This window comes from Sinocyclocheilus grahami, unplaced genomic scaffold (assembly GCF_001515645.1).
Source record: "Sinocyclocheilus grahami isolate Dianchi unplaced genomic scaffold, SAMN03320097.WGS_v1.1 scaffold244.1, whole genome shotgun sequence".
NCBI classification, from domain to species: domain Eukaryota; kingdom Metazoa; phylum Chordata; class Actinopteri; order Cypriniformes; family Cyprinidae; genus Sinocyclocheilus; species Sinocyclocheilus grahami.
The window spans coordinates 1,119,321-1,130,155 of record NW_015505423.1 but is presented as its reverse complement, the minus strand read 5'-3'; the positions used below and the strand labels follow the sequence as shown (position 1 = coordinate 1,130,155).

The window sequence follows — 10,835 nt, the reverse complement described above, 5'->3', positions numbered from 1 at the left end:
ACACACACGTGTACACACACACGTACACACGCATGTGTACACACACACGTACACACGCATGTGTACACACACACGTACACACACACGTGTACACACACACGTACACACACACGTGCACACACGTGTACACACACACGTGCACACACACACACACACGTACACACATGTGTACACACACACACGTACACACACACACACACACGTACACACGCACACATATGTACACACACATGTACACACACACACACACGTACACACACACACACACAAAAGTACACTCAAATTGTCATTTATTTTCTCACCATAATGTTGTTCCATACCTTCATAATGTTATTTTTATTATTCTGTTTTCTTTCTCTGTGAAATACAAAATAACTTTTTTGAACAATGTAAATGCTCTTTTATTCAAACGAGAATTTATTGACCATGCCTGTAAATTAAAAAAAAAAATAAGTAAATGAACAATAATGAGAGAGAGAGAGAGAGCAAAAAACAGTCTATGTGCTATATTCTGAGTCAAACAAATGTCCTTATGTGTTCTGCAGAATAAGGAACAACATACAGAATGACAAGTCTGTTTTCTTTAGTTAAAAGGGCTCTTCATTTATTTTTATAGGAAGGAAACAGTTTCCTTGTACTGGATGAACAAAGGTTTGCAAAAGAGATTCTCCCAAAATTTTTCAAGCACAACAACATGGCCAGTTTTGTCCGACAGCTCAACATGTGTAAGTGTTTTCTTTAAACCTCCCCCGAAATTCTCCTCCTTCCTCATTGTTCAGCTGTAATTTGAGATCAGTGTGTTTCTTTGTCTCTTTGTTCCTTTTTCCTTGACACACAGATGGTTTTCGCAAGGTGATGCACATTGACACGGCCATAGTGAAGCAAGAGCGAGATGGACCAGTTGAATTCCAGCATCCATACTTCAAACGTGGGCAAGATGACCTGCTGGAGAATATCAAAAGAAAGGTAAGACATATCTGTTAAAAATGAAGACATTAGAAAGTGGAGACCTGGAAATAAGGTGCAAGTTAAAATATTTTGAGAACAATTAGTTTAGAATTGTAATTTTTGTAAGTAATATCTGAATTTAAGACGAAGTTGATTGTTCTTGTTCTTGATATAGGTCTCCAATGCACGGCCTGAGGAGGACAAAATAAGACAAGAAGATTTTTCTAAAATTCTGACAAGTGTTCAGAACGTCCATGAGCAGCAAGAAAACATGGATGCTAGACTTTCTACACTGAAAAGGTAATGTAAAGCTTAGACACTTAATCTGTTCTTGTGCTTTGAAGAGCGGTTAGCTCTTCGTCTGTGTACTCCGGTTCAAAAAGGTAGGGTAGGGCGAAAAACTCAACTCATTTTCTCCTCCAACTTCAAAATCGTCCGACTTCGTTGTTTTACCTTTTTTTGTAAAGCGCTTTACTTTTTTTGCATGTTCGCTTTGTAAACACTGGGTTGGTACTTTCGCTTACTTCATGCATGACCTTTCCAACGAGAAGACGTAATGCGTGAAGTCGAGCTAGTGCAAGACAAGTATATAATTTATTATTATTTTTTTATAAAGAAAATAACCGATCGTTTTGCTATGTAAGACCCTTATTCCTCGGCTGGGATCATGTAGAGCTCTTTGAAACCGCATTGAAACTGCAATTTGGATGTTCAACCCATTGGGTCCCATTGAACTGAAGTCAGGCACGGCGCCAGAATTTTTTCTCTACCGGTGCTAAGGGGGGGCTAGACCAATATGTGGGGGTGCTAAGAAAATAAATGATATTGATGACGTCAGAGTTACTTCATAAAGAAATGGGGCTAAACCAGGGCTATTAAAAATTCTGACGGGGCTATAGCCCCCCCTAGCCCCGGTGTAGCGCCGCCACTGACTGAAGTCCATTATATGGAGAAAAATCCTGGTATGTTTTCCTCAAAAACCTTAATTCCTTTGCGACTGAAGACAGAAAGACATGAACATCTTGGATAGCATGGGGTGTGTAAAATATCAGGACATTTTTATTCTGGAAGTGAACTAATCCTATTATTCTTGTCCATGTGCATTACCCAGAAGTTAAAGGAACAGACAGACTAATCACTAGTTGTGCTTCATAATGCCCTGTTCAGCAAGTACCAACATGGTTAAACTACTCCGAATATCATAGCAACAGCAAGGAACTACACTCTTACATCATGGCGTGTTCTTTAGAAAATGTATAACTCTCATTCTCTTTTCTGTTGTCTTTTCTTCAGAGAGAATGAAACTCTTTGGACAGAGCTGTCAGACCTCAGACAAAAACATGCACAGCAGCAGCAGGTCATAAAGGAGGTATGTTCTACTTGCATGTAGCAGCTTTGCAGACATTCCTATTGTATATCAGCATAAAATATGCACAACCTAATTAACAGGTTTGAATTCTAATGCCACTTTTTGTATTGTCCCCTCCAGCTGGTGCAGTTCATCTTCACATTCGTTCAGAACAATCGCATGTTAAATTTAAAACGCAAAAGGTAAGACTAAAAAGTATGTGTACGCATCTAGAGCATTCAGAGGTTTGGGGTCGTTGTTGTTGTTTTTTTCATAGAGAGAGAAATCACTTTTATTAAGCAAGAACGCATTAAGTTGATCATTGATGACATTATTACAAAAAAAATGTCATAAAGGGGTCATGAACTGCCTTTTTTTTTATTAATTTGTACTGTTCTTTGAGGTCCACTTATAATGTTAAAACATTTTTTACATCAAGAGACAACATAATTTAGAAGTAATAGGCTATTTTCTATCCTGTTTTGACCCCCCTAATCAGAACACTGTTGGAATAGCCGTGGCAGATTGTAGACTCGGAAGTTAACGCCCACTGCTATGATTGGCTAACAGTTGTGTATGTTTGACAGCCTACATCCTTCATAGATGGACGCTGCTGAGATTTAGGTTAAAAATGCATAAATGCTCAGTACATATCGAACGATCTGTAATAAGATACAAAGCAATAGTGACCACATAATAAAAAAGTTACTCACACTTGTGTGGTGCGAACTTAGTCATATCCAATGGGCTAGTTGCACCATGTTGTATTTTCGATCAGCGAGAGTGTGTAAAAATATTTCCGGTTTTCCTAAACGGCAGTGCAGAGAGACGGAGAAACCCAAATCTGACCTTTTATATATGTTTACAGGACTTATAATATCACTTAAAATACAACTAAGATCTACATTACTATACTGTATATGTTAATTGAGCCAGTGGCATTTGAAACTTGTGTATGTTTGGGTCAGGTGAATGAATGAAATACACTAATCCGTACTCTTCACGAAATTAAAGTTGCCTTGAACCTGTGGTGCGTACACATACACAATGTCTTTTTCCTTAGCAATTATGTAAATGTACACATTATTGTAAATACACAAATAAGCTAATAACTAAAATAAAAATAAAAACATTTCAAAACATAACTTTAGACTATATTAGCCTATAAAAACAAGTAAACATTACATTGCATCTTTACCCATCAATAAATATATTATTTCTCGAAAATGCTTGCATTAAATTGACTTTTTTGTGTAAAATTTGAACTGAAATACATTGCTTTGTGAGGCATGGGCTGCATAAATATCCGTCTCTCAATTCTGCACATCAATTTGTTCCATCAACATTTTCAAAGCATATTCTGTTTTTACACACACAGCAATTTTGCATCAGTCATATTTTCAGATGAAAACACGGGCTGTAAAAATATAATCCTAATAAATATAGATACAAATGTGAAGGTTTTATTTTAGGTAGCCTAATTAATGCAAACAATTCATAAAACATATACTGTATGCGCTACTTATAGACACCAGACAGATAATGATTCATGCAACAGTTGCTCGTAAACTAATTTACATAAAACGGATAATAATAAAAACACAGAAAAATACAAACACGGATCTTTTATTAAATGCAAAGCTACAATAATTGTTCAATTATACAGATACAGTTATAAATAAGGTTACAAATATTGACAAATAAAGTTAATAAAACTGTCCATAATGCAGGTTGGAATTTCTAGACAGTCGCAAACCTTATGATCAACTTTGCACTGCATAGTGTCTTGTTGTTTTTGGAGCCATCTTTATAATTTAATTTCTGTGTAGACCTGCGTTTGCTTCTCACGTTATTTACACTACATTCGCAAATCGGTGGGTGAGGCTAAACAGACAGTGATGTAGAAGCAGGCGTAAATCTTCTTCTGCGGAGGCTATCGTTGTGTTCAAAATCGCTGTACTGTAGTAGTAGCATTTGAATTTAAATTTTGTTTACGGCCGTTAAAAAAGCACATTCTATATAGTATGAATATGGGTAGTATGAATGAAATTTGAACGTACTACATCCGCCATGTTGTTACTGTTACATGACCTACCTGCGTCAGTTGCGTCGCTTCACTGCCATTCATAAATCCTCTACCGTGGCCTCATGGGATAGGAAAGTGTCCATTGAATCAAAGTCCCTTTAAGACAAGCCATTTTGCTCGGCGGCCATTTTTGAAATGACTCTCGGGCATGCAAATTAGAATTAGGTTATCTGGGTACTTTTCTCCTACTGTTTTTCGATTATACTATGAATTCGGACATACTACTCTACTATATTATATAGTAGGAAAATATGTGATTTCGGATGCAGCAAGAGTTTAGCCACACTATTATGTCATAAAGTGGCACATTCCACAACCTGTCATTTGGGCAGATTGGCTTCAATATAAGCTGTTTTTAGACTAAAGAGAAATTTTTGAGTTCTGAAACTTACAGGATGTTCTTATAGTACAATGACCACTTGTATGTCAAAAGATCTAGGGTATTTTGATTTCTCAGTTCATGACCCCTTTAAATGCTGTTCATTTGAACTTTCTATTCATCAAAGAATTCTGAATAAAAACTAATAAAGGGGACATTGGTTGCAAAATTCATTTTTAGCAGTGTGTGGACACAACCGCCCTACAATGATAAAAATCCATTCACTCCTTTCTTTTTTTCTTTTCGATTATACTATGAATTCGGACATACTACTCTACTATATTATATAGTAGGAAAATATGTGATTTCGGATGCAGCAAGAGTTTAGCCACACTATTATGTCATAAAGTGGCACATTCCACAACCTGTCATTTGGGCAGATTGGCTTCAATATAAGCTGTTTTTAGACTAAAGAGAAATTTTTGAGTTCTGAAACTTACAGGATGTTCTTATAGTACAATGACCACTTGTATGTCAAAAGATCTAGGGTATTTTGATTTCTCAGTTCATGACCCCTTTAAATGCTGTTCATTTGAACTTTCTATTCATCAAAGAATTCTGAATAAAAACTAATAAAGGGGACATTGGTTGCAAAATTCATTTTTAGCAGTGTGTGGACACAACCGCCCTACAATGATAAAAATCCATTCACTCCTTTCTTTTTTTCTTTGTTTTTTTTTTAAATGTCTCAATTATCAAGTGTTTTAATTTTCTGAGCAATATGCCGTCATACTGCCCAGGCTCCGTCCACGACTGCTAACGAACGGTCCCGTATTAGCATATCTCCGCCCTCAGCCAGTTGTATAATATATTGCTTAATGGTAATGCACCACTGAAGACATCTAAATTCGTTTATGTCAGCACAAATCATTCTACACCAGACTGCTTTCTGAGTGAGGGACAATTCAAGGCAGGTTTTGCTAAAAAGTTCAAACTCAAGCAATATGCCGTCATACTGCCCAGGCTCCGTCCACGACTGCTAACGAACGGTCCCGTATTAGCATATCTCCGCCCTCAGCCAGTTGTATAATATATTGCTTAATGGTAATGCACCACTGAAGACATCTAAATTCGTTTATGTCAGCACAAATCATTCTACACCAGACTGCTTTCTGAGTGAGGGACAATTCAAGGCAGGTTTTGCTAAAAAATTCAAACTCAAGCATGGATCAGTACCCACTGTTCATGATCCAGCTGCACCTCAGGAAGAAGTAAGTCTCAAACTTTATATGTTTTATGATTATTTGCAAATCGCCTTCTTCCACATAAGAGAGGGGCGGGGTGGGCAGAGCTCATTAGCATTTAAAGAGACATGCACCGAAACGGGTCGCTGTGAACACAGTTGTTTTTGACAAGGTAAAAAGGGTGTTGTTTTACACGACCACAGAGGAATTTTAACCAAAGTATGTTACAGACATTTCATGAAGACCCTAAAGGATCATACCAACTTGTGTAAAGTGGGCATCTGATGTCCCCATTAACGGTTTTTAATTAGCACATCAGTTTTTAACATCGATGATGATAAGAAATGTTTCTGGAGCACCAAATCAGAGTATTAGAATAATTGTTGAAGTCTGGATTAATAGCTGTTGAAATTTCAGTTTTGCCTTCACGGCAATAGATTATTTTTACATTATTACAGTTTTTACTGTATTTTAAATTAAAAAAATACAACCTTTTGTGAGCAGAAAATGTCTTTCAAAAACATTTTAAAAATCCTACAGACCCAAGACTTTTGAACGATAGTTTAAGTAAAATTCATATTGTCATATTTTTGACCAAGTATCTTTATCAAAGATGAGAATTGTAAAAAATATATATTTTTTCTGATTCATAAATTATTCTTTTAGTAATTGTTGAGAGAGAAAGAATGGATTTTTACAAAAATATAATTTGTTTATTTTTATGAATTAAAAACATATATTGATATACTTTTTACTATTATTAATATGCACCTTACTTGCTTTCTGATTACAGACCGCTTACTCTGAACAGTAATGGAAAGAAGTCAAAATTCATCCACCAGATCTTCGAGGAACCTATGGACCACAGCAAAGTAGGTTTAGAACCATCCAGGGGTGATTAGGTTCCATGCACTCTGACTCTCCTTCCCAGGAGGAAACGTGTTGTCAGTTGTTTTGTAAATGTAATGTTGCTATTCATTATCTTGCATTTTTCTCTCTTGATGAGATTTGAGGCAGGGTTCACTTTGTGTGAAATTGTCCTGCCGCTGGATATGAACCTTAAATTGTGTGAATCACCGTCGGTTAAGTTCACATTGGTGGGGGACCGATTTATTTATATAAACATGATACTCCTCATTAATATTGAAACTTGAAGATCTGTTTGTCAGAGACTCATCTCTTTCCGTCTCTGTTAGTCCCCAGTGAATGGACTCAATGGATCGAAAAACACCTCTGACATTTCTGAAGATGTCATCATTTGTGACATCACAGACGAAGATGCGGAATTTACAGATGGCGTATCGGTACCGGCTGACCAAGTGTAAGCATTTAGGGGTTGATTCAAACATCGCACATCTTTTGCATGAGGTTTTGTGTCAGAAAATTAGAAAGTGAGGTCTGTTTTTCTTGATTTATTACAGAGATGCTGAAATTGTGGAAGTCGCTTATGAAAGCAGCCCGACTATAAGAAACGACAGCACAAATGGAAGTGTAACAAATTCAACCACTCAACAAGAAGCAGTGCCCAAAAGCACCTCTGACATTTCATTAAGCACCCTGCAATTGAACAAACCCTCAGGTCTAAGTTCAGAGGATCCAGTGAAGCTGATGGACTCTATTCTCGGCGAAAATGGAGCCATTTCACAAAAGATAAACCTTCTTGGCAAGTAAGTAGGCCAGTGTTGCCCATATTCAATATAAGGCTGCTGAGATTTGATATGTGTCATGATGAGCTGTTTCTTGCTGTACGTTTTGAGTAAACAACTATTATTCTAACTCTGAGAACATATTTATGGAAGCCAATTTCTGCCACGTAAGAAAAAAATAAATGTTTTGGTAATGCACTATTTCAACTTTATCTCATAATTTATTTTTTCTCATAATTTCGACTGCATCTCATAATTATGGCATCTCATAATTTATTTATTTTTATGTAATAATTATGGCCTTTTCTCAAAATTTAGATTTTTTTCATGCTTAGTATCTCATATTTATGACTTGGTGTTTATCAAGGCATTATTTTTTTGCCTCGTGGTGTAAATGGGCTTCCATTTGAATTGAACTAGTAATTAATGTGTTCAACAAAGTTTAAGCTTTACATTTCTCTTTTTATTTTTTTTATTTTTATTGGTGAGACACTTCTGCTTTAAGCATATTTAATGAATATTTCATTGTAAATTAAATCACTACAGAGTTGAGTTGATGGACTATCTGGACAGTATTGACTGCAGTCTGGAAGACTTCCAGGCCATGCTGTATGGAAAACAGTTCAGCATTGACCCAGATATCATAGAGGTATGTTTGGAGATTTCATAAGCCCTTGTATCCACACATCTGTTCTTTTTACTTCCTTATTTTGTTGAAAATCTCTCAAATATTTTCCATTGATGCATTGCTCGGCTGCTATAATTTACCACGATGATATGTTTCATTTTATTCTGCATTGTCATATTTTTGATAAAGCTCTTGTTTTTTCTTTTGCTGTTGGCAGGAAGCTGTCTCGGAAACAAAGGGTAACATCAACAAAGGGAAGTCTGAGCCTGGCAACACAGGTAATTGTTGCATGTTCCTCTGTAAAATAATATCCACTGTCATGCCCTCGCTGTGCTGCGTTTGCTAGCATGTCGGTTCCTTCATTCAGATAAGCAGCTGATCCAGTACACAACCTGCCCACTGCTGGCCTTCCTGGATGGATGCACCCCTCTGGCCACATCAGATCCTCCAGCTGAAAACCTGACCCAGCCTATCCTGCCCCAGAGCCCTGAAGAACCCGTAGACCTATTGGACAAGGCCCTGGAGACTGAGATGCCTCGCAGCTCTCTGATCCGTCTGGAGCCCCTCACAGAGGCGGAGGCGAGCGAGACCACACTGTTCTACCTGTGTGGACTGAACTCCGACCTGACTAGTGACGACACGCCACAGCTTGATATCTGAAAGCGAATCAGCCTGGAAAACAGGGACTTGACCTTTTCATTTTTTTGTAAATATTCATCAAAATATTTATTAGCCAGAATTTTTTTTGGTACCATCTGTCCCTCAGTTTGACATTCCTTCCTTTCACAGATAATTCTAGTTACTGTTCACTAGCTAGTTGTGTTGCTGATTTATATTGCAGCTGTTTTGTGAAGCTTGTGTTTCCGTTTTATTGTTGAACAGTTACAGAAAACGTTACAGTTATCCTTTATGTATATGGTATAGAAGTGCCTGCCTGATGTCCTAATGTCACTGTAAATAGACGTGAAGACTTTGGCTTATGGTTAGTTCCATAATGTTGGACAATACACAGTGATTCTTGTTACCGTGAGATTTCCATCATTATACAAAGCTTTGCAGTTGCATTAAAGGAATTTAAACGTTGACTCGTTTTTTTTTTTGTTTTTTTTTCAAATAATTTTTTGGTACCATCTGTCCCTCAGTTTGACATTCCTTCCTTTCACAGATAATTCTAGTTACTGTTCACTAGCTAGTTGTGTTGCTGATTTATATTGCAGCTGTTTTGTGAAGCTTGTGTTTCCGTTTTATTGTTGAACAGTTACAGAAAACGTTACAGTTATCCTTTATGTATATGGTATAGAAGTGCCTGCCTGATGTCCTAATGTCACTGTAAATAGACGTGAAGACTTTGGCTTATGGTTAGTTCCATAATGTTGGACAATACACAGTGATTCTTGTTACCGTGAGATTTCCATCATTATACAAAGCTTTGCAGTTGCATTAAAGGAATTTAAACGTTGACTCGTTTTTTTGTTGTTTTTTTTCAAATAGGGCTGGGTTGAAATGTTTATTTCATGATTTTAACGAAGAAGAAAAAAATCTTTATTAGTCCTGATTCGTCGGTAAAACTTAACCAAAATAATTGCAATAAGCTTTGATAGAATAATTTCTGATGTTTTTAAAACTAACAGTTTTATCACAAAATTGAAAAAAAAAAATACTGTTTTGTAGCTTCCAGATTGTAGCGAGAAAGATCGTTGTTTCCATCTCGGTAGAAGCGGGAGCTCACGTGAACCGATAATTTCTTCCACTTTTAAATACCGTACAACTGAAATATATATATATATATATAGTATCTCACGTAATAGTTTCAACTGTGGAAAGACGTCAATAAACCAGTTTGTGTTGTGAACATGTCACGAACGTTAAATTTACGCCAGTAAAGACATAAATAGCACGTTAGCTAGAACAGGACCATGTACCAAACATGATGGTTCATAGTTTAAGTTACACCATTATTTGTGAGATTATTTTCCATAAAGAAAAAAACTCATCTTGTGTACCTGGATATTTCTAGGTAAATCGGTATCGGAAACTTGAACCATAATCAAATTAAATCATGAAACCTGTCAATATCCCCGATTATATTTTGAAACCCCAATGAGAACATAATCTGGGATTTAAACCTTTAATAAGATGACATGTTGGTTGATTACAATGCACTTGTCAAAAGGCAAAAAAATAACACTGGCATTAATTTAAAAAGAAATTGTATGAGAACTGCCATGAAAACCACCAACTTGCCTAATACAATAAAAGGTAAAGCAAAACACAAATCATCTATTCAGGTTTTATCAGCAAATGATAATATATTCAGTGCAAAAACATTGTTCAGCACACACATTGGCTACAAGAATAAAATGAATAGTGCTCAAACAACTAACATGTGCAAGTTGCAAAATGGTTAGCGCTGTTACAGTCATGTTCGTGATGCAAATCATCAAGAAGCAAAATGCATGACAAAATCTACAATTATAAGTTACCTGTCAATTTTCACATGCTAATTCAACACTATATGTGCGTTCTACAGGAAACTATGTATGTCACGATTTATGGGAAAACATGACCTGCATTTTCACTACTCTCCACAAATAACTTAAGATACATTGTTTTTTT

General features: G+C 36.4%; 1 protein-coding gene across 1 annotated transcript in view; it reads left to right on the top strand.

Moving 5' to 3' along the window:
- Positions 1–9,302, top strand: part of hsf2 (heat shock transcription factor 2) — a 15,981-nt gene extending 6,679 nt beyond the window's left edge. The window contains exons 2-12 of the mRNA XM_016289348.1: positions 617–725; positions 839–966; positions 1,124–1,248; positions 2,242–2,317; positions 2,438–2,499; positions 6,739–6,817; positions 7,142–7,266; positions 7,367–7,612; positions 8,138–8,240; positions 8,437–8,497; positions 8,587–9,302. Of these exons, the coding sequence (XP_016144834.1) occupies positions 617–725; positions 839–966; positions 1,124–1,248; positions 2,242–2,317; positions 2,438–2,499; positions 6,739–6,817; positions 7,142–7,266; positions 7,367–7,612; positions 8,138–8,240; positions 8,437–8,497; positions 8,587–8,879 (1,407 nt within the window). The 3' untranslated portion in view covers positions 8,880–9,302. The remainder of the gene's footprint in view (positions 1–616; positions 726–838; positions 967–1,123; positions 1,249–2,241; positions 2,318–2,437; positions 2,500–6,738; positions 6,818–7,141; positions 7,267–7,366; positions 7,613–8,137; positions 8,241–8,436; positions 8,498–8,586) is intronic.
- The last annotated feature ends 1,533 nt before the right edge of the window (positions 9,303–10,835 follow it).